Below are 24981 nucleotides of genomic sequence, written 5' to 3'. Positions count from 1 at the left end.
GGATCACCACAATGGTAGCAAGACGCTGATCTCTGGGGAGGGAGCCACTGTCTCGCGCAGCCAAAAACATATCACGGAGATAGGGAGCTAGAATATCAGGGCGTAATTTATACAGTTCAACAGGAAGGCCATTGGGACCCAGAGCCTTTCCGGAACGAATGGAGCGCAGCGCGAGAGCCACCTCATCTACCGAGGGCGTGGCATCCAAACAGTCCCGATCCGATTCCGACAAACATGGAAGTTCTATATCTCGAAGCAACAACTGCGAATCCTCCTCGGGCCTGTCGGACCCCGAGGTATAGACCTCCCGAAAATAGTCAGCAAAGCATTTAACAATTTCAACAGGGTCCGTTACACGCACACCACCACATTATCTCAATCACCGGAACCACTCGACTCGCTCTCTCCCTTCTGTCCAGCCAGGCAATCAATTTTCCTGCTTTATCACCCACATCATATAGCCGTCCCTGCCGTTCCCTACTCATCATCTTTGCCGCATCAGTAACCAAAGTTTTATATTCTAATTGTTTAAGGCGGAGGACATGTAATGCTTCTCGAGACACCTCTCGTTCCAATGCAGTCTCCAGGTCTGTGATTTCAGTCTCGAGCTGAACAATTGCCTCATTCTCACATTTCTTAGCACACCCCACCAGAGACAATGCCTGCCCCCTGATCACAGTCTTAAAAGCTTCCCATAACGAAACAGGCGAGGTTACAGAACCAGCATTCTCAGTAAAATACAGATCAAATGATTTAATCAATTCAGTGCGAGTCTTAGGGTTAAGAAGATACCAGGGGTTAATCGGGGCCACCCTCCCTTCGGCGCCGATGCCAAGATTAAAATGAAACCAAATAGGGGAATGGTCTGATATACCCCGGGCCAAGTGTCTAATCTCTCCAATCGAAGGGGACAGGGCAGCCGGTATCAGGATATAATCCAATCTAGAAAGACTACCATGAGCTCCAGAATGGAAAGTAAACTGTGTTTGCTCTGGATGCATTAGTCTCCAACAATCTATAAGTCCCAATGTTTCCAGGAAATCACCCAACCAGGATTGCGCAGCAGGAAGGTCTCGGGCGGATAGCGGTCTATTCTACCAGAAATTACGGAGTTAAAATCACCACCCAGTATCAAAACACCCTCCGGGAGACCCAGAACCATCCGCCACAAGTCCGTAAATGTCGTGGATTGTAAGCCCGGAGGGACATACATCGACACCAACGAAATTGGTTGGCCCTCCCACCGCCCAACAAGTGCAACATATCGACCCCTGGCATCAAGGATCACATCGTCAACCTCGAGGGGGAGGGAAACCCTAAGCAAAATACCCACTCCTCTAGAACTAGATGTAAATCCAGAATGGGCAGCAAGACGATAACCCCGTCTATTAAGAGCGTGACAAGTATTTCCTATCAAGTGTGTCTCTTGTAGCAAAACGACATCAGGCGAAAGGCGCCGCAACAGCTGCATAACCACCCCTCTCTTTATCCGATCACCCAACCCATTCACATTCCAGCATAATACCCTCAACCCTCTACCCCCATCCAGATCAGCAATGAACTCCCATCGCAAAACAAGCATCACACCAATGTCAAAGATAATGAAAGTACCTTGCCTTGAAAAAGAAAAAACAAACAATCCCAAAACATGGCCCTCCCTCCCCCCAAGGTTCCCAACACAACTCCCCCCCACCCTGCACCCCTGCACCGACTCAAAAGCCACCCCAATTTGCAGTGTGCCTGTCGCCCTAAAAATTACAAACAAAGAACTAATCTACACAAAGAAAACCCCAGAGGAGGAAAGGGGTCCCGCCATCCCCGCTACCTCCCAAGATACGAATGGAATGATCAAGGAAGTCAGTGAGCCTCAGTTGGACACGTTGAATAGTGTTCCGGACACAGACACCATAATCATTCTTGGTCCATCAGTCCCCCCTCAGCACCACCAGCATGTTCCTGGCCAGCACGGCGAGCCGGCAAAGTGTCCAACCAATCACTCGCTTCCTCAGGCCTGACAAAGACGAATATTCGATTGTCATATTCAACACGCAGTCGGGCCGGGAATAACATAGCCTATTTTAGTTCCATGTCTCTCATTCGCCGTTTCACCCCTTGAAATGCCATTCGTTGTTTCTGGACCGATTGAGAAAAGTCTGGATAAAAGTTCACAGCAGCGTTCTCGAACTGCGTAGGGCCGCTTGTCCGTGCCGCCTGCAGAATGGCGTCGCGATCTCTGAAGTTAAAGATCCGTGCAATAATCGGACGGGGGGGAAAACCGGGCTTCGCCTGTCCCCCTGGCACTCTGTGCGCACGTTCGATGGCAAAGAATTTGCTCAGGCCCTTGGGTGCAAGATGATTAAGAATGAGGTCCTCCACTCGAAGATCAGTAGCGAGTGAACTAGAATCTTCCGGGACTCCAATAATACGCACGTTGTTGCGCCGTGCACGGCCTTCAAAATCCTCTAAGCGACGAGCAAAAAAGCCATTAGCAGATCTAAGGTTGCGCACTTCTGTTTGCAAGTCGGACACATCCGTGGTAAGGCTGGATGTCTTTAGGTCCAATGACTTCACCTTCTCGTTCGTCTTGGCCAAATCAGTTCGAATGAGGTTGACATCAATAGCCACCGTGTCCAACTTCAGAGCCAGGGCTTCATACTGTTGGCCAATAGAAGACTGAATACCAGCAATGGCGCCCATCACGTCCTGTAGCGTTAATTCCGCCAATACAGCAGGATCGTCGACAGCCTCCTCCCGGGCCTTAGGTGCGCCACCAGGGGATCCTTTAGAAAGTGTGTAGCGATCCATGACATTCGTCTGGGTCAAACCTCCACGGATAGTGGTCTTGACTTTCCGTTTTTCACCCTCTGGCTTGCCCGTCATGGCGAGCCGGGTGCCCCGGAGGGAGGCTTGGGATCTGGTCCAAATGGCTCCTTAAAATTCACACACAAGAATACAGGAGGCGAAGTTGGGTCAATTTGAGTCCACAGCCAAACAGTCGCTAGCTCGAGGCTCAATGAGCTGGCATCGAAGCTCGTCCGATCAACAGACACACCGCAGATAGGAGACAGTGCGCTGGAGAAACGAAACCGAAAGTGAAGTGAGGCTGTGGTCTGATCCCCTCAAGCCGTTGTTGTTAAATTACGACCTGGGCACTGCTACAACTCAAGGTCCAGGCTGTTCCATGGAGAAGGCCACAAATTTCAAGACGGCAGATCTCGGGGACCCTGCGTCCGATTCCGACCCAAAAACCTGCTAGTACATCAGCCGGGTTGTGTCTTCAATGACGTTCCATCAAATCAGGATATTATCCAGGATAAATGCGGGAGGCAGCGAGGGTCCTCGGGAGCCCTGTGCTCACGCGGCCATCTCGGATGCGCGCGTAGCTCCTCCTCTACCACTTTTTTTTAATTTACACAGTAAAAGTTCAAATTATCTGGTGTAAAAACAAACCTAAAAACTAAAAAAAGGGTGTTAATAAAAGATAAATTGAAGAAAAAAAAGGTTCTGTTTCAGAGACAAAAATTACAGTAAACAGACGTTTGGCTTAATAACCTACAAAATATAAATAAATAAATCAGTGTTACCAATTTTCACGCTGCCGGGTTTGATTGTAAATAGTAGCCTAGGTGCAAGGAGCAGATAGATATGGTATGTGATAAAAAAACTGAAATTCGCCGATGCAAAAGAAAAGTTAAAATAATGTTATGATTAGCTTTGTCGTCACTATGTAAAGGCATTTTTTGATTTGCCTATAACGTTTGATGCCGTGTGCCAATTTGCACTAAACTTGGCTGTCCACTAACTCAGTCAACTAAGTTTCGTGAAGGCAAGTTCAGGGACAATACGTCCACAGGAACAATAGGTAAAGGGCATAACAAGTGTATAATTTCTTACTTACCATAGTAAATTTTGCTAAAATTAGAAGAACAAAACGCTGCATACATTTACACCAAACTTGGCATGAAAATAGAACTTTACTCAGAAGGTGAGCTTTATTTTTGGTGTTAATCAGTTTCGGAGATATTAGTGTTCAAATAAGGTGTCTGGTGGGGTTTAAAGGGTTAACATTTTTGTATAGGTCAGCCATTGAACTCATGAGTCTATCCTGTCATGCACATCTTGATTTTTTTTCACCTAATGTTATTGACTGTATTAGGACTGACATTGTTTTTCCCCCATCTTGAAACTCGCAAGTTAGTCTGACTTGAGAGTTTTCTGCTCTGGAAATAAAATTCCCTAGCCGTAGGAGGCCAACCCCAAAGGTGAGCCACCCAACTGCAGTGTTGAAGGATACCTAAAGGCATGGGAAATCCTTACAACAATAATAAAAAAGCACAGTTTTGGAGCCAACTTTTATGTTTCTCAGTGACCATTTTGAATTTGACCACCATTTTGTCCCAGACTCACTACTAAGCCGATTCATGAGTATGCATAAATGTACACTTAAACACTCCTGGAGGTTCTAATTGATTATCCTGGAAGAATGATATGCTATTTTTAAGTGCTGTTCGTATTTTAGATTGTATCCTTGTGGGTCTAGAGTGCAGGGAACTTTGTTGAGACTCTTAAGCTTGCCTTGCCAGCATGTGTAAAAATAGAGAAAAGGTTCAGGTGCATGGTATTTCAAACCTAATGCTAATGCTTTATTGACAAAGGTAACAATGAGCCATTGCTTTTTATTAATTACTGCAATTTCAAGATGGTACCATCATATCAGGTTTTGATGTTTGCATTGGGTTTTGTTGTTATAGTGATATCCTAATAAGGCTCTTTGCCTGACATTTAATGTGTATATTCAAGTATTATCTTGCGTATAGCATAAGTGTGGGAGGTATTGTGGCTTCAGGGTTCTTATCTTACTGAGGTGTCAACTACTAGAGGTCTCACCATAGGTGTGTTCACCTGTCAACTTGTATATATATGTGTGTTAAATGCATAGTATTTAATAGTGTTTGTAATAAAGTACTTTTCATTTTATAACTAAAAGCACTAGCTTGGCAATGATTTATTGAGTGTTGTTTTTTGTATGCGAAGGACCTTTGGCACAAGCTCACACCACTTCCCCTTAGTAGGCCTTGGACATGTCTGCTTTGCTTCCCTGAGTGCTACAAAGGGGCGTTCGATTTCCAATAGAAGTGAACCTACGGACTTATTACTTGTGTGGACTCATATCCTTCACAATTGACAACTCAAGATAAAAACAAGCTTTAATAGCATCTTTGTTGCTCATTCACCTTCTGAATGAACAGAACACCTGTTTATTTCCAGCCTAAGTTTACTGGCCAGATGGGACTAGTATGTGTTAAAAAGAACTTGACCTGATAAATTTTACTGGCAATTGCGAGTGGGCGAGAGTAGCCCTGGATCAGAGGCGCACCCGCAGGGAATCGGTTGCAGAGCTGGGCTGCAGGCCAGGCCCTGCGCCCGACCCCACATTGTGCTTGGTGATGGACATCGAACTTCACCTTAAAAAAAATAAGCTTAAAAATGTACTGAAAAAAAGAGAGGTTCAGTGACGTTATAGTTCAAAATTGTAATAATATCTTTATGTTTAAAAAGAGTTTGAGATAAACTCAAAAAACCAAAGATTAAAGGGACGTTATAGTTATGTAAAAATGTCAGGTAAAACATACCCTTTTAAACTAATAAAACCACTGAAGTTCCCCAGTTATAGTTATATAAAGAACTATAACTTATGTCCTAAAGTAACTATAATTCGCACCCTCACCATCCACTACAAAAAACCTGACATACTACATGTGAGAAAGTGCATCTTTGGACATAGTTAGCCCTTTTGGCCTTGAACATGATGTGATTTCGATTGAAAGTGCACAGGTTCCTGACAACCAGGTTCCCTGTGCCAGAGCTCCTTCCCTAAAACTGTACCACCATTATCACAACTTCAGACCCCCCTGTAAAAGTCCCTAGTAAATGGAACCCCTGGTACCTAGGGCATTTAGACTGAAGAGAGTCTACTAGGGACCCCTTACCAAGGCCATGTAAACTGCCACTGCAGCCTTCATGCCTTGGTGCAGACAAAAACAACAAAGTCATCATGTCGTCACACCTCCTGCGTGCAGTGTCAAAGCAGCACTGCATGAGGTATGGCTAAGGCACCCATAATCAGGTTTTACAAACCTTAAGGGAGGGTGCACTATATCTCAGGTGTGGGCATATCTTCATGAGCAGATATGCCCCTACAATATTTAAGTCTATTCTTAATATTGTAAGTGCCAGTGAAGCCATCGAGAGCACATGGCCTGAAAACTCAACAATTTGAGTTCCCCAGCACCATGATGGCTTCATTGAACCCACGAGTGTTTGGTACCAAACAACACCTCTTAATAAACCCACGCTGATGCCAGTGTTGTATTTATTGAAGCATTTACCCAGAGGGCACCTCAGAGGTACCCCCTGAAACTCCCACCAGCCCTGGTGTGGTCTGTGACTGGCTTCAGGCAGCTTTCCACCACCAGACATGTTTCTGGACCCCTGGGCTGATGCCCTTGCTCTCTGAGGTCAGAAACAAAGCCCAGCCTTGGCGGAGGTGTCACACCTCCTCCCCCAGGCAGGCACAGTGCTCGAGGTGGAAGCTTTAAAGGCCTTACCGCCTTTGTAATGTGACCCCACCCTCTGCTGTTAGCAGCAGATTTCAACCCCTGGTTCAAACCCCCATTTTTGGCGGGAGAACCTGCTGGAGATTTAAGTGAGAATAGGAGGTGTGCCCCCCTTCGCCAACTCCTCCCCTAAGGTGCTGCTGCAGGCAAAGTGAAGCACATTTTTCAGTTGCCACCATCTTGAAGATGGTCGGACATATCTAATCAGGGCTAGGACTATGCCCCGCTCCCAGTAGAGGGTGTAGGCACCCCAGGTATGGAACCCATTGGTCCCTACTTGTATATTTCTGGGGAAATCCCTGGACTCTTTACACAATATACCCAATTATTGGTATATCACATAAATAGCTTGTTTCCTACACTACATCACCATGTCAGGTTCATCTGGAATGACATCATTAATGACAACACTGTGCATTGTGTGCCGCAAGTTAAAGTGACTTTTGTTATTGAATGTTTGCTGTGATTTCAAATCTCATATTTCATAGAAAAGAGGTCTTAACTGTGATTTTCTTCTGATTTTCTTTATGTACTTCACAGTGCTAAATTTATTAGCAGGATATTTAGCTTCCCCAAACAAATAAAAAGAAGTTCATGGATCTTTGACACAGCAATTCGCCTTTTTTCATTGCTGGCATAAGAAAATGCTTCCATAATAACAGTGCTGCTCTCAGAGCATTAGTCAGCGGAACTGGCAAGCTCACCCTTGCAGGCCCATCATTGACGTAAGCATCTACCAATGAATCCTCCCCAGTTCATCAAAATCAACACTGTAAAGGAGAACTCTGTCAGCAAAAGGTGGAACTATCCCATATTTACTGTTTTTCCTTTCTTTATTTATGTTTGTTGAACTTACTCTGTAATATCAATGTACTATTAAAAAAAACAATTTTTTTATGCATGTTTAATTTCCTTATAACATGCTTTTAATTTAAAAGGTGAATGCATGCTGGGATTTGTAGAGAATTTCAGTTCAGTCAATTTCAGTGCATTTGGAGACCCACTGGAGGGCTGTGAATAAAGAAAATATTAACCGAAGATGGCGCAGACCCCACTGGAGGGGATGACTGAACTGAAATTCACTACAAATCCCAACATGCATTAAAGGTAATACTCACCGAGGAGACCCACCAGAGGGAAATATAACTAATTGGCATGCAGATAAAATGTGGTTTTCAGTGTGACTGCAACATTTCGGATTAGCCTGTGAACAGGAAGTTTGATACTTCGAAACGAGTAAGGCTTAAATATCATCTGGATGCAAGCTGCCGGTTGCTTGAAATCATCAGCAAGAGAGTGCGTCTTCAGTTCTTATTTATGGGAACATATATATTTAGGTAGGTAGTTATAGTTAGGTCCAAGTTTCCATAGAAAGAACATTTTTTGTTTTGCTTATAACTTTGGCGTTATTTGATGAATCTTCTTGAAATTTTCCAAACTAATTCTTTGTTCATATCAGCTCCTATGTTTGGGGGTGATTCATCAAGGGGAGGCCGAGAAAAAAGGGGTGTCCCAAAACGTGTATTCTCCATGTTAATTTCCATAGTTAATTTTAGACAAGGCTACAGGTCGAACGGGTGAACGGAATTACCCCAAATTTGGCAGGGAGAAGGGTCTTGGTCTAGAAAGCACGCTTGTGTTTATTTGGTGTAAATCAGTTCAGTAGTTTTTGAGAAATATCGAAATTTACAGATATCGATATTTGGGAATTCTGCCATCTGATTGGCTGAGGCGTTACGAGCACGAGCTTGCTGCTTATTGGCTGCGAGCGGTTGCAACTAGGAAGTGTTGGCCATCATATTGTGATTCTGTTGAAGTGAGTAAGGGGAAAAAAGTAGGAAAGAGGAGGATAGGAGCACTGTAACCTCTGTGGGGTGTTTAGGGTGTGCTATACAGGGGGTGTGAAGCGAACTACTCATACCTACCGCTCTGAAAGTGCTGGGGTATGGAAATTAAGTGAGGTATTGCCTAGAGTCTGATGCAGCTAAGGTGAGCTGCTGCGGGACTCAGGGATTAAAGCGCTCGCAGCCCAAACTGTGTGTCTTATGGTGTGAAATCATGTGCCCTGGCCGCTGCAGCACACCTGTGGAAGTAGTGTCAGCATGTGTTTATACCTACTTGGACGAACTACTGACCCCTACTGGTCTGAAAGTCCTGGGGTACAGAAAATATGTGAGATATTGTCTAGAGTCTCATGGTGCTAAGCTGAGCTGCTGTCGGACTCGGGGATGAAAGAGTGAATCCAAACTTGGAGCACTCAGCAATATTTTGAGCTTTCTTGCGTTCTGCTGAAGACCCATTTTCTTCGTGAAGCTTGTTTCTACTCATCCCAGGGTCGTCGGCTGATCGAACTATGTCATCTGACCTCTGGTAGGATTTATATATTTTTATTTTGGGCTTCCTCTGCCTCTTCACTACACTCTGGTTGCTGTAGTACACGTGTGCAAGTAGTGTTAGTATGCGTTTATAATAATTCTGTAGTTATGTAGTAACTAATGCATCATGGGCCTATGGAGAGCCACCTCCCAGATGCAGCTCATACAATGTCTCGGGGTGTGCATTCGCGGGACATTTATGTTTGCTATTACCGGGCGGGAGCATGGCTTCCACTCTGTGATAGCAAATCCTTGTTTGCCTTGTTGAAGCAAGATGAGGAAAACCTTGTATCGCTTCAATAAAGCGGATCCGGATGGTGAAAATGGAAAAAAATAATGAAACTGGGTCTCACCCGTTCATTTAAATGAGCCCCCTGGTGGGTAATGTTCCGGGGCCAATCCTATTATTATATTCCGGGGTCTCTGCAGCACTGGGGACCTTAGTCTCACATGTAAATTAGATCACTGGAGGGCACAGAGATGTTTCGCAGCCTAAGGGATCGCCACCTTCCCGGGTATTGTTTACTAACTGTTCGGGGGGCTTCGAGGCCAACTCAAGTCTGGGGATCGCCACCCTTCGGGCTTTCCTTAAATATGCAGGGTGGGCCTTGCCAGACCCTGAAGTCTCGGTGGCCGTAGGCAGTGCCTTATTGGTTCTGTAATCACACGGGCAGAACTCATTGTGTTATAAAGTGATACACTCAAAGAACCCTTGCAGTTGTAGAATTACCCATGCTTCATTTATGTAATAGTCTGTTGGTTTATATTTGGTAGGTGCACCGCAAAATTACAAATGTTTTCCCTCATAGCCTCCTATCAACAGCCGATTTTCACAATAAACTACAGACAAGTGTTGTCAGAAAAAGACCCATATGCTCACTTATTTATTGGTAAAAAATAACCTTTATTAAAACAATACAAATAAATGGAAACACTACTTTCTTTGAACAAACAACAGTATAAGATTAAATAAGTGTGTGGGACTCCCCCAGAAGCAGGGTACAAAACCTGCAAGACAAAAAAGAAATATAAGTATGTGTGCCATGTCCATGAGAAAAAGAAAGGTAGTCAGAATGAAAGGAAGAAAGTGATAATGGGACAGAGAGTGAGTGGTGGAAGGGAGAAGGGGAGGGAGAGTCAAAAGAACAGAGGGAGTAGGACACAGAGCGTCGGCCTACTGCACCCAGCCCTCACTGTTCACCTCCCGCCACCTGTGTGTCTGGGACGCTGAGGTCCGCGAGCATTAGTGATGTCATCAGTGATGTCACTGACCATGTCATGTGTGATGTGATATGTGATGTCATCACCAGTGCATTGCGGGCGCGCAAGTTATAGTCAGCTCAACTAACTATAACGGGCAAATTTCTCTAGTTTTCTATGAGTCAAATGTCCAACTAACTATAACGTCCCTGAAACCTATGGTTTTTTCAGTGACTTTCTAAGGTTTTTTAAATGCTAACTCCTAACTATAACGTCTGTAAAACCTATGATTTTTTCAGTGAATACATATATATAATATATATACCACTATAAAAAAACAAAGGTTACAGGGACCTTATAATTAGGAAATAGTTAGGCTCGGATTTTACTTGCACGAAACCATAGAAATTCAGCAGTTATCGTTACCTGAGTTACTTATAACTTATGCCCCCACAATGCGCTGCTTATTACCTTGCATATTACATCACTCATGACATGGTAAGTGACATCACTGACATCACTGATGACATCCTCCACAGAATATGGAGTGTTTCCTTTTGCTTGCCAAGCATAAGCAAACAGCTATGTCCTGGAGGTGGGCACCCTGGGCACATAGCATGTGGAGTGGTCCGTGTGCAGCCTTCCCTAAAATATATTATGAAGAGGATGTGGCCTAAGGGCTAGAGAAGTCGATCTCTTAGCTTGGGAACCGGGTTTGAGTATCGTCAGGGACGCTGAACTTCCTGTGATTCTGGGCAAACCACTTAATCTCCCCGTGCCTAACAAAAATTAATGTGTCTGAAACGCAACTGGTGCTCATGTAAAGTGCTATGATACTTTCGGTTCTAGTTCACGCTATATAAAATTCCCCCCCCCCCCCAAAAAAAAGAAAGAATGCCCCTGGGATGGTCCACCTGGAGGTTTTAATAAAAACAATTGCAGGAGCCCGCGCCAATTTATTTTGTTTTATTTTTACTGAATTTGCAGGACGGCCGCAATTTTAGGTGCAATTAGTTTTCTTTAAATTAGCTTTTTTACCTTGGCGGGGTCCCTCTGGGACACTCGTACCAGAACTAACGGTTGAGGATATTCCAGCGCTGCCCCCTTCTCTTTATTGTTTAACGTTTTTTCAGGTGCTCGGCTGATGCAGAGTACCAAGATGGGTACCAACACATCCTGGTTATAGTGTTGGCTGACAATCAAATTTGAGGATGGTTCGCGGAGCCTTCATGTCCCTAGGTATGCATTACAAATTTGGATTTCTTTAAATATCTTTATAACTACTGAATGGATTCATACCAAATAGCAAAAAGCACTCTTTCTGGACCAAGAGCTAGCTTTCGGTCAAATTTGGTGTAATTCTGTCCAGCGGAACGGGCTGTAGTCGTGTTCAAAATCCCCATGGGAATTAACATGGGAAACACATTTTTTTTTTATCCCCTCCGTTTTCTCTGCCACCCCTTGACAGATCACGCCAAAACTTTCTGTGCACAGCTAGAATCACCTGCACACCTGAATGTGAATCATTCTTCTTTCCTTTTAGGTCAGTACCCAAATACCTGGGACCCCGCTACTATCTGTGCCCATTTTCCGTTAGTTTCTCTCTCTGCAGGTCCCCAAGTGTCTATTCACATCTCCTCGTGGTTCTAAAATAATCCTCTTTTACATTTTCACGAATGTATTTTGATGTCACTGACACCTGTGGATGCTGTAAAATAATTTTGGAAAGGTACCTTGTTTTAAACTGAGGTCATCATCTGCAAGTTCATGTAATCTTATTGAAAGGCATATTTTGGTTGGATCAGCACGTAAGGTAAATGAAGACCATAGACCCATGCAAGCTGAAACCATTTAATTTATGAGAACAGAGGGCAAGCAGCATATACTAGTCTGTGTTATGAGATTAGTCTTGTCTTTCTATTAAAAAGATAAATTAAAATCCTCACTGTTCAAATTAAGGCATTTATTTAAAATGGAGAATTTTACCCCAAGTGTACAGAGGAAAGCAGATGAATTTCACCAAGATACAAATTTCCGTCATGTCTCCACTTTTGCTAGAACTGACAGTACATAAGGATGCTGATCTGCTGGCCTCAATGGGGGCTTCTTAGCTTATTGATGAATAAAATATCTTTAAGTAACTGCCTATATTCTCATACTTTAGATGATGCTGAGGGTTCCTTAAGGTATCATTGTTTCAGGATCCGAAAAAGTGTTCAAGGTACAAATGTGTTCTTTTTATGCAATTTAAGAATTTTTACCTTTGGAAAGTTCTTCATAAAATTAACACATAGCTAGAACAACTTCAGCAATGTTTATTGAAAATTGACATCCAGTATTTATGCAACAAATTTTGATAGCTACAAATGAAATTTCTATGTACCACAATCTATAATTATGAGATGTATGCATATGTTCTTTAATGCTAAAGTTAAATATGTTCAGTCCTACAAAATGCTAATGAAAACTACATTAGATAAAGATTTTGCAGTCATCAGCAAAAGGAATAGAAGTTTCCAATGGCATACCCCCCTTGGCAATTGAATGGCAAATGTTTGCTCTTTGGGGCGTTGACTCGCCACCATCATCATCATTTAGTGGCATTGTGGTTCTTTCTTGCCAAGGAGACAAACTATTCTGAGGCACAGTTGGCCAGAGGCAGAATGCAAATAGATTGTTGAGGTGACCACTAAGATCACTTAATGTGTTAAGTCATGCTGTCATGGTCTACATATAAAGATTGTGTTATGCCAACAAGTGTATAGAGTCCTGCTACAGTTTTGATGGTAAAATTAAGTGTGATCTACGATTCATGTTAAACTGGATATATACCTGATGTTTTAATGCAGTTTGGTTGCTTATGCCTTTTTGGTTGTTGTATAGAGCAATACATGTGGTGCATCTGTGAGTGTAGAATTGGTATGTAGTTTTGTAGGTACAAAAGAACAAAGACAATGTGAAATCTCTGAGATACTTGAACAATACATGACAGTTGTATACTATGGGTGTGTATCAGTTTAACTTGAGTAAAATGTGGGTTAAGGTGTAGAGGATAGAAAACAAAATACTAGTACTATCTATCGTAGCCCTTGGAGTAAGACGGTACTGAAATGAAAAGAGTAACACAGAATTATGGGAATTGTTACTGTGACCCTCCCGTCCCTACATCCCTTACTTTGTACACAGCTATAGGATATGGTTCTCACCAAGTAGGTAGCAAGTGGAGTCATATCCTTAATTAATTTTGGAGTTAAGCTGTATTGAGAATTCTTCAGTTCTCTTTGCTGGATTTAGTAAAGTTGTCATAATGATGTTAATTTGCACCATTGTGGTATTTCGCACCATATTACACTTTATAAGGAAGTGCAACATGGCCCAAAAAAGATATGTAGCAATGTAATACAATCTTACTGTATAGATATGATGCTAAAAACTAAATCAAATAGAGACTTCTCACCGCGGATTCCATACATTGGAATTATTCACAGGTGTCAAACAGGATCTGGTCATTTTTCATGAGCAGTACCCCTGCATGCCGGAAGGTTGCATCATCTGGCTCCGCATTGCGTCATCCACACCAGAAGTGATGTGTGCGATGCCTATATAGCTGCCAACCCAGCACTCTGACGTCAGTTCTTTTCTTTCTGCACCATTCAACGCAGATCTGAGGAGACCTAACCCCAGTCATTTTATGGCTGAGCTTTTCGACTTTTTGTTGAAGTTTTGTAAGATGTTTTTTGTCCTTATGTGGTAGGGATGTCCATGAGAAAGGCTGGATTCAAGCCTTGCGGCGCATGTCACAGGCAAATGTTGGTGACTGACCAACATCTCATCTATCTCTGGTGCCTTGAGCATGACCATGATGTCAAGACCTGCCTGGACAGTTGTGCCATGCACCTCAAGGCCCAGAGGAAGCAATCCCTCAAGCTCCTTGCCACTTGCTTTCCCACGGTCATGATCCTGTCAAGCGGAAGGGCCTAGGGTTGGTCTGGGAGCCATTGATCTTCGTGTCAGTTGAAGTCATCCCACTCCAGTAAGTTCCACAAATAGAAGAAAAGCAAGAGGTCAAATAGATCTTTTGATTTCACCCCATCCGTTGAAGTCATCTGACGAGATGAGAACATTTCGTCACTTAAACCCTGGCTCTGTGGTTGAGCCTGCACCTGGGCCGTCTCTGTGCCTCCCTGAGTTTTCAGGGAGCCTGAATGACCGCTGCCCAACTATGAGAATTCTTTGTGGCCATGAACCCCATATTTGGGCGGCCCTTCCCCGCTGGAATGCCTTGGGCTCCTACTAGTTCCACGCCAGCGGGCCTGCCCTTAGTGCTATTGAGCCCCTTGGATCTACAGATGGATTTGGATTGACGACGGTCATGCCACCTCGACCTTCACTGGAGCTGGCTCTAGTGTCTACACACCCAGGCTGCTGGTGCCATTCCCCTTCGCATCCCGACTCCAACATGGAGCCGGAGGGGCATCGTCCAACACTGACTGATGCCATGCCCTCCAAGCCAAAGTCTGAGCCCTAGTCCTATGGGCTCGGGCTTGGAGAAGATTTAGAGGGGCCACTGGACCATGAGAACAACAGACCCTAGATGCTGATATAGACTGGTATGAGGAATTGGCAGACGCCACTGGACAGGACACCTCCCCTCATACTGGCTTGGTATGGATACTGTGGCTCCGGAGGGTGCCACATTTGCTATGGTGGTGAGGAGAGCCTTCATCTGATCTACTTGGCTGTCAAGAGTAACGTCTTGACGGAAGTGTTTCAGCTGGGAGTCACCCCTTCAGAACCACTTCTCCCATTTAATGAAGCTCTCACGGATGTCCTGCTTGGGGCCTGAACCAAGCACTGCACAGGGGCTCCTCTGAACAGGACAATTGCCTGCTGCCATCGACTGCCCCAGGGAACCCCAACCCCTCTTTCCACATCAAACATCCCACCCTGGAAGCTTGGTCATCCAAGCCTCCATTTCCCAAGTAAACCCTGGCACACTCCCTGCCACTCACCTTAGGTAAGAAGATGTATTCTTCTACCAGCCTGACATTGTGGCCTGTGAACCCCGCATGTCTTTTGGGCTGTTACTCCCATTGCCTTTGAAACAGAATGGGGGTTGGGAGCACACTGCCTCACAGTCCCAGCACAGTTCGCCCCTTTGCATCCTGATAAATGTAGGTCACAGTTCAAACGCACTTCAAAAATAGCTGGAGTTTTTCACCAAAGTTGGTGCAGACTTGGCAGTATATCTCTAGACACGTGTTTCTGGGTTGAGCCCTTCATCAGTGGAAAGCAGCAGTTTTAGAGAGAAAAGAAAAATCATCTGGGGTTGCTGGAAATGCTGCCAAGTTCCTCTCAGGTCACAGTACCACTCACAGGCACACAGGTGATTCTCCAAAGCTCTTCATCATTTGGGATTCCTCCAAAACCATCTACTCAGATGTGTTGTTTTCAGAAAGACGGAGACCAGAATATTACTAGATCCCCTCGACTGAAACAACAGGTAGAATGGCGTACCACTTCTCTATACTAATGAGTGGTGAAGTGTAAGATGACTGATGGAGTGCAGTGCAAAAAACTATGTGAAAAAGTAACAAAATAAAAGTGTGTTTAAAATTGGATGAGGGAGTACAGAACAAATTTCATTTGGGTGGTACTCACTCCGCCAACATTAAAAAATTTGTTAAGACAGTCTAGGAAATTTAGCTGTCTAGAAATGGAACCAGGTCAACATGTTTCAGCAATTTGTGGACAAGATTGTCCTTGCTTTCTTCAGGACCTTAACAACAAATATATGCTACTGCAGTTATAAAAGAAATAATAATAAGTGACAATAAGAAACAAGATTCAAAGAGAGTGGTGACTGATGGGTATCTCTGATCATCTACCAGGGTGTCATTGATTACCATCCCCTATAGGTCAGGTGAAAGGGTTCTGTTGAATGGCTGCACACACTGCTAACCCACTTTCTTCTTTTTAAGACCCTCTGGTACTCTTTTGTTGTTACGTATCTGTTGGGAATATATCCAGAGCCTGGTCTTTAAATATTCCCTTGGGTCCCACTTTATCGTCGTGTTGTTGTTGATTCTCCATAAGCTTGTCAGCTTGCTGGCTCAATGGAGCCTTTTAAACAGAATGGGGGTTGGGAGCACACTGCCTCACAGTCCCAGCACAGTTTGCCCCTGTGCATCCTGGTAAATGCAGTACACAGTTCAAACTTACTTCAGAAATAGCTGGAGTTTTTCACCAAAGTTGGTGCAGACATATATATCTCTAGACACGTGTTTCTGGGTTAAGCCCTTCATCAGTAGAGAGCAGCAGAAATCATCTGGGGTTGCTGGAAATGCTGCCAAGTTCCTCTCAGGTCACAGTACCACTCATAGGTACACAGGTTCACCTCCAAAGCTCGCCAGCTTGCTGGCTCAAGGGAGCCTTTTAAACAGAATGGGGGTTGGGAGCACACTGCCTCACAGTCCCAGCACACTTCGTCCCTTTGCATCCTGGTAAATGCAGTACACAGTTCAAACTTACTTCAAAAATAGCTGGAGTCTTTCACCAACCTTCGCTTCGTGACTACCCTTGCACCCATGCCATCCTCTTAAGACAGGCTGACGGAGAACCATTTCCCCTAAGTCTGCCAGGAAGCAGCAGCTCTCTTGGCCAAGGTAGCCATGGAGATGGTGCCAACATCAGAAGCAGGTCATGGTTGCTATCCCCACTACTTTCTGGTGCCCAAGAATGATGAAGGCCTTTGTCCCAACCTATACTTGGGCCCTCTCAATTTCTTCCCGAAAAAGGAGAAATTAAAATGCTCACACTCGCTCAAAGGCTGTCTGCCCTGGACCTGGGAGTCTGGATGGTAGTGTTGGACTTGCAGGATGCATACTTCTACATCCCCATCCTGCCTGCCCTCAGATGTTATCTGCAGTTCACGGCGGTAGGCCAAGAGTACTTTAAGTTCAATGTGCCTTACTAGAGCCCCTCGGCTGTTCACCAAGATGATGGTGGTTGTTGAAAGAAGATCGGGGGTGTCAGTCTTCCCCGATCTCAATAACTGGCTGTTGAAGGAGGGGTCGTCCCAGGCAGTCCTCTCCCACCTCCAGACTACGTCAGACCTCCTGCACTCGTTGAAGTTCACTATAAATGTGCCGAAGTCACACCTGACCTCTTCTCAGATGCGCCCTTTCATCTGAGTTGTTATGGACACAGTGCATTTTAGGGCTTATCCTCCCGAACGGCCAGCCCAGGATATTCAGGCTATGATACCGATGTTTCAGCCTCTATCCTGGATTTCGGTGAGACTGGCTCTAAGGCTGCTGGGTGCCTTGGCCTCCTGCATCCTGCTTGTGTCACATGCCCACTGGCATAGGCAAGCTCTGCAGTGGGACCTGGAGTTCCAGTGGGGGCAGCATCACAGGAATCTCTCCAACATGGTCCAGGTCTCAGAGGGCACTGCGAAAGATATGCAGGGGTGGTTCACAAACTACGATTAGGTCAGTGGGAGATCCCTCCCCCTTCCCCAACCAGATCTGACTGTAGTGGCAGATGTGTCACTTCTGCGATGGGGCGGCCATCTGTTCTGATCTGAGGTGCACATCAGAGGAGTCTAGTCTCTGGCGGAATTGGGACTCCTTATCAACCTTTTAGAGCACTGTGCGATCCGGCTGGCATTGATAGCCTTTCTATTGTCTATCAAGGGAGGGCTGGTGCAGGTGCTCATGGACAACACCACCGCAATGTGGTACTGCAACAAACCAGGCAGGGTGGGGTTCTAGACCCTTTGCCAAGAGGGTCTGCACCTTTGGACATGGATGGAACATCAAGGCATATCCTCGGCGGTTAAACATCTGGCGGGGTCTCTGAACGCCAGAGCATGCAAACTCAGCCGAAGATGCCTAGCGGATTACGAATGGTGTCTCCATCCGGAGGTGGTGCAAAGTCTCTTTCAGCAGTTGGAGGAGCCCTGGTTAGATCTATTCACCACTGAAGAGAACTCGCAATGTCAGCAGTTGTGCTCACTGGAGTTTCCATGGCGGTTCTGAGATACTTTTCGTCCCAACTGGAGTTCAGGCCTCCTGTATGCCTTTCCGCCCATACCACTCCTGCCCAGAGTTCTCAAGAAGATCAGGAACAACCAGGACCAGTCCTCCTTGTGACTTCGGACTCAGCACCAAACATTTAGTATCCAGAGCTATTGAGCATTGCCATTGATGCTCCGATCAGGCTGCCCTGTCCAGAGGACCTTCTGTCGCAGCAGCAGGGGAGGATCCTCCCCCCAACCTGTCAACTCTTTGCCTTCTTGTGCGGAGATTGAGCGGTGACAGTTGACAGCTATCGACCTTCCTCCCAAAGTCTGCAACATTATTTTGGCAGCCATGTGTCCCTCATCCAAGATGGTATACGCCTGCCGTTGGGGAAAATTTGTGACATGGTGTACAGAAAGACACATCTGTCCCCTTTCTGCCTCCCATTCGCAGGTTCTCCTTTCCATCCTTTCTCTTGCCAAGCAGGGATCTGCTTGAGGCACTATAAAGGGCTAGTTCTCTGCTATTTCTGCATTTTTGCAGTTGCCTCACCAGCCATACCTCTTTAACTCCCCTATTGTAAAGAGTTTCTTAAAGGTTTGAAACATTTGTTTCAACCTTCCCCTTTCATTATTCCTCGGTGGGAACTTAATCTCGTCCTCACTTTTCTTATGTGTGTTCCTTTTGAGCGTTTGTACAATTGTCTACTCGGCTCCTTACCATCAAAACAGCCTTTTTCGTGGCTATGACATCTGCCCGGAGGGTCAGTGAGCTTCAGGCTTTATTATCCAAGCCTCCCTACTTCAACGGCTACCCAGACAAACTGGTGCTTTTTACGAGAGCTTTGTTTCTACCGAAAGTGGTTACTCCCTTTCATGTAGGCTAGCCCATTACTCTGCCTACATTTTATGCTCTGCCGCATCCCTCCAAGGAAGAAGAGTGACATCACTGTCTGGACTAACAAAGAGCAATGTTGTTCTACCTTGAGCGCATACAAGAGTTCCCTGTGGACGACCAACTCTTCATGAGGTATGTCGGAGCGAAGAACGATTGAGCATTGCAGAAGCGGGTCAGCTCCAGATGGATCGTGCTCTGTATCAAGATCTGCTATGGTTTGGCTGAGAAGCAACCCCCTGCAGTGTTTGCGTGCTCACTTGACCAGAGCGAAAGCTGCAACCACTGCGTTAGCACACAAACCTCCAGTACTGGTCAGCTTCCAAGCAGCTACGTGGGTCTGCTTGCACACGTTTACAAAGGACTACTGCCTGGACAGTCCAGTCCATTGAGATGGACATTTTGTTCGTTTGGTCCTGCAGGACTCCCTTATATGAAATAGGTCCGCAAACCCACCTCCGGGGATGGTGTTGCTTGGGTATGTATTCTAAGGTAAGAAATCTGCGGCGAGAAGTCTCTATCAGCTAAACAAGTTACTTATCTTCGGTAACTCCTTATATGGTAGAGACACTATCTAGCTGCAGAATATTTACCGACCCACACATCCTCCCTGTTCTGCTAACAGATTTCTAGGGGCAGGGCTCTTCCCTTTCAGGGCCCTAGTTTTCCATACCAAGGGTCATCGTTCTTTATGGCTCGGCCCTCCTTGTGTGGAAGTCGCAAAAAGAAACTGGCGTCGGCGCACTGAGGTCGCACCTATATAGGCCCGAGCACGTCACTTTCAGCGTGGACGATGTCATGTGAAGCCAAATTACGCCGCCGCCTGGAGTGTAGGGGTACTGCTCAGGGAACATTTCCAGATCCAGTCAGACGCTTTGGGATAATTCTAAGGTTGGAAATCTGTGGCTATATAGAGTATCTACCAGCTAATGATTACTGAAGGTAAGTAACTTTACCTTTGACGCAATAGAGTGTATTTAAATTACTTTTATATATTGAATATATTCTGTATAGTAATACCCCCTCTTATTTGCCTTTCTGGGCAAATAAGAACATCAAAAAATTATGTATCCTAGGCCAATTATGTATCAAAGAAGGCCACACATTTCCGTCCTTTAGGTTCATCTTAAGATAACAATAGTTATGACCAGGTAGTACAAATGTTAGTTTTAGGAGCTCTGTCTTAGTCCTGGATGTGGAAGGTATCATTCTAGTGAAATGGAATGGAAGAAGTATTAGAAGTGCCACCTGTTGGGAAGGTAAAGTTGGGGTGATGAAGTATAAGGATGATGTTTTCCTGTCACTGGCTGTGAAGGTGACCAAGGTGACTTAATTTTAGTGGAAATATTGCTTATCTAAGTCATGGGTGGATATATAATACAGAAGGTAAAAGAAACCAAACACAAGTATTAGGTCTGTCCCAATGCTATGAAGGAGTTAAGGAGCATGCTGATATATTTTGAAAATGCCTTTCCTCACCTCTGGCAAAGCAAGTAGAGACTGAAGGGAATTGTTTTGGGAACAAGTATTGGGCATGTATGTCCCTGTCCCTGGTGGAGGGGTTTCCTGCAGAACTGATTCGTTCTTTCATTGTAGTTTCATCCCCTCAGGTTCTTGCCAGGGCACCATCAAGTTCTCTGTGGTATTTAACTCCGAAGGAGCAGCTGATTGCTACCGAATGATCAAGAGCCTGGCTTCTGCAGGTGAGTGAACATGTGTGCCCACTCAGTGCTCTTGCAAAGCACTTATAGCCTACCAGAGTTCATGCTCATTGTCCTCACCAACTAATGGCATTAACGGGGGTAACCCCATGCACCCATTCAGTGCCACTATTAATAGTCCACTGAATGCCTTTTCACAGGCCCACTAGATGCATCTCCAAGAGTCTCTCAGTATGTTTACCCACTGCCCAATTGTCTCCTTCATGCATCAACCAGCAATCAACAGTCTATTTTTAGCAGGTGTTTGCCCACTCTCTGTCCCCACCAAGAGCCCACTTACATATGAGGTCCACACTGACAGCATATTGAATGTTCTGGCGATAGGCCCAACAATCCGCCCTCACCAAGAGGTCACTCGCTGACAACTGAAAATCCTTACCAAAAATCCACTTGCATCCATAGCCTTGAGTAAACTTAGATCAGTCACTGTCATGAGGTCTGTATTGGCTGGTACCAAAAGGGCATATGTTACTAGATGGTGCGGGCTAGTAGAATGCCACATACCTGTATTAGTTATTTTAAAATTTTCAAAGTTGATGTGCTAAAATCATAATTGTAGACACCAAAATATGGGCCAACAATTAAAGCTCATGATTACCATGAGGTCTGGTATCCTGCAGCACCTCTGACCCAGCCCCCCAGAACACAAATGGAGACTGTAGAGACAGAGATGAGCTCTGGAGAGGAGCCCCAGCCCTCAGATACCACATTTACAAGGTGTCTGGTGCTGTGTACAGGTGAAATCTGAGCCTGGAACATCTCCTATGGTGCGAGTCCCAGAGGTGTGCTGTGGAAGTAGATCATCTGAACACTAGTTTAGCATAAGAGGCTGATTACGATCTTGGTGGATGGTATACTCTGTCACAAACGTAAAGGATATCCCATCCGCTGCATTACAAATTCCATTGTAGATAATGGAACATTTGTGACGGAGTAACCTTGTCTGCCAAGATCGGATTCAAGCCCTAAGTCTCGAAGTCTGCAAGTTTTGGGTCTGGAAATTTGTAGAGCCCATTTGACAAAAACCTCATTGAAACAAACTCAAAGATTGCATCCACTGCAGCCATATTTGAATAGGTTTGTTAAAATATTAAACATTCTTTCAATGATGGCTGCTATGGTTGTGCACGCATCCATGGCCGTTATCTTTGAATGGATTTATTTAGTTTTAACAAACCTATTCGCGGATGAGCATGTATCCACAGCTGCTAACAAACACAACACAAGGCATTGGCAAAACCAACAGGTTTCCTATTTGCTTTGCCAATGCATTTGGCCTGTGATTGTTAGAAAGTGTTAAAAAAACATGTTTGCTTGTTTGGTTAAAAAGAGTATTGCTGTTCTGCCTTATTATAACTTCATCTTATGTTAATGTATGTAAGCAGATGTACAATTTTTTGCTTTTAGATACTTTGACGTCTTCACCTCATCTCCAGTCATTTCCGACTGCCTCGATTTACAGCTACTCAGTTCGGATGGCACCTCAAACCCGTAAGGACGTGAACCTTCAGTGCTTGTTTCATTCGAAGTGACTAAATCTTGGTAATGAATAGGGCCAGAGAGGGAGAAAAGCGTCATTCAAGTGCTATGTGCATCGCCTGAAAAGGCAAAGCATGTAGGAGTCATAAATGCACCCATCCATGTACCACCCTACAAAGTGCTATATGCCGAGATCCAGAAGATTACCACTGGTAGGGTTAAAGACTGATTTGCCAAACCAAAAATATACTTGGCTTTCCCTGCTAGAATCGCTAAGAGGGCGGTGAGTGAGAATGGTCCATGTCACTTGAAACTCTCCTTGGATCATCTCCTTGGAGAGAGAGAAGTTGTTGCAATACAAGTTCACTTTGCTTCTTCTCATTGATTGGAGAGTTTTCTCAGTCTTTGGGAGGCTTTAATCTTTCTGCTTTATTGTATGGGGCTTTAATTCAGATTTACCAACAAAGATCCCATTTGAAATGGTGGTTTAGTTAATGTACACATTTGGAAATGTGCCTTGGGCAATTTACTTATTTTCCTGAGGGCATTAGCAGGTCTCGTACAGCATGTGCTACCTGGCGTAAAGATTTGCCATCATTTAATAACCTGGGTATGAAACAGCAGATTCTAGATGCAAAGTGATTAATGATATCTATTACTGGGTCAGGTGGCTCAGTGGACCTCTGCTTCAATTACTTACAGGTAATTGTGTTACTCTGATTCAGATTCTCTCACTTTAATTCATTACATTATGAAACAGTTCTGCCTCCACAGACACCACCAATCATAACATTTATTCCTGAACAAAACACCATCCACTCTCTTTTTCCACCCTGTTTTTGAAGACAGCAACAGACCCAGCATCTTAAGTTGGCCTGGAGATGGAAGGAAGTAATTAATTGAAGTGAGGGAAGCATTACTTCATCTTTCCTACCTATCTTAAACTCATCACCATGAACTGTACCAAAGCAAAACCTGTACAACTTTGGTTGAATGTAGATTACTTTAATAATATAATTATTAATTAATTAATAATATATATATAACAAGCAAACTCCCTATTGTCACTTCATTAAAAAAATAAATCTGTATACAAAAACGTATTTGAAGTCCAAATCCTGCATCACTCTAAAATGGTAATAAAAAGTACATGGAGTTGACCATGGAGGTGGCAGCCCAGCATATGTCTTCAATGGAAGCCCCATGAATTTTTGTCAGAGAGGCTGACATCCCACTAGTCCACCTGCCCAGAACTTTTAGAGGGGAAGAAAACCCTACCACCTTATATGCTAAAATGAGCAAGGATCTGATCCATCTACTAAGAGTTGGTACCAACGACTTAGCCCCTCCATTCACAGTGTCCAGAATTAACAAATAGAGCTTGAGTCACTAAAGGTAGATACCCTTACCAGGTACTTGATAACGCCTCTTCTAACTTCCTCATTAGTAGTAGAAGGGAAGAATTTTGGTAAGACACCCTCTTGCTCCCCTTGGAATGAAGAATGTATTGGGAACAAAGGAGGGACCCCCATGTAGGATGATTTCATCCTTAAACACTCTGAAAAAATGGGTTCTTATATGATAGGGCCTCCAACTCACCAAGCCTTCAAGCGGATGTGATTTCCACCAGAAAAAAATGTTTTTATGATTGCACCTTAACATACACTGATTCTAGTGCATATAGCACAAGTATTGGGCCCCAAGGAAGAACAGGCTTGGCAAGAGGATGAATATTATCAAACCCTGTGAATAAACACTGCACCATCCGCACCAAACTCACCTCACCCATAACTTTCTAGACCTGTGCTTCTGAAAGCCCTGATAGCCGCCCACTGGATCTTCAATGTTGTGAAATTAAGACACAAGTGAAACGCATCTTGAAGGAAAGAAAAGATATGGACTACATCCACTACTTTGGGTTGGCATGCCTTGAACTACACCACTTGAGGAAAGAATCCTAACGTCTCGAATAAGGTCTTAATTTGGATGCACTTTTAGAAGTCTGCGGTGTTGTAGCCAAAAAATCTGAGTCTCCTCCTTCTTAACCCTGTATTCTCAACTTCCCAGCCACTAGCCTAAACCTTGACAGGGTAGCCTGATAGCGTATCGGAAAGGCCAGACGAGAAAGGCACAGTGTTGGAAAGGCGATCCCAGGGGAGACAGAAGATGTCTGACTGCCCGCCCCGAGACTCACCTCTCTCTATGGAATAGGCCGAGCACCGTAGGGAGGCCTCCTTGCCGAGGCTCCTCTCCTACAATCGTACCAGCTGAGCATTCACACTACTACAGACGGACACCACACGACGGAATATTCACAAGTATCTTTATATAAGAAATGAAGGCACGTTCGTAGCAGGTTAGCAGGCAGGGATCGAGGGATCCATAAAGTCGTTGTTTCGGGAATAATGGGGTAGCGGGACAGTCTTGGCACCAACTAGGGCATGGATAGTTCAAGGGGTCAGGCCGCGACAGCGTCAGCAGGGCCTCGAAGGTGGTTCAGCTTGGTCAGGCAGCGACAGCGTCAGCAGGGCATCGAAGGTGGCTTAGCTTGGTCAGGCCGCGACAGCGTCAGCAGGGCCTCGAAGATGGTTCAGCTCGGTCAGGCCGCGACAGCGTCAGCAGGGCCTCGAAGATGGTTCAGCTCGGTCAGGCCGCGACAGCGTCAGCAGGG

At 44.8% G+C, this 24981-nt stretch overlaps 1 protein-coding gene across 6 annotated transcripts in view; it reads left to right on the top strand.

Moving 5' to 3' along the window:
• The window catches only part of LOC144784299 (WW domain-binding protein 2-like), a 431126-nt gene that overhangs the window by 366242 nt on the left and 39903 nt on the right, over positions 1-24981 (top strand). For 3 of the 6 annotated variants that reach the window (XM_078662996.1, XM_078662991.1, XM_078662995.1), the window contains exons 4-6: positions 12357-12413; positions 20721-20813; positions 22239-22322. In XM_078662996.1, the coding sequence (XP_078519122.1) occupies positions 12357-12413; positions 20721-20813; positions 22239-22322 (234 nt within the window). The remainder of the gene's footprint in view (positions 1-12356; positions 12414-20720; positions 20814-22238; positions 22323-24981) is intronic. The other 3 variants (XM_078662993.1, XM_078662992.1, XM_078662994.1) reach the window with 3 other exon arrangements.

Source organism: Lissotriton helveticus, chromosome 10, assembly GCF_964261635.1.
Source record: "Lissotriton helveticus chromosome 10, aLisHel1.1, whole genome shotgun sequence".
NCBI classification, from domain to species: Eukaryota; Metazoa; Chordata; class Amphibia; order Caudata; family Salamandridae; genus Lissotriton; species Lissotriton helveticus.
Note: the sequence above shows the minus strand (reverse complement) of the source record. Positions and strands in the feature narration are given on the sequence as shown.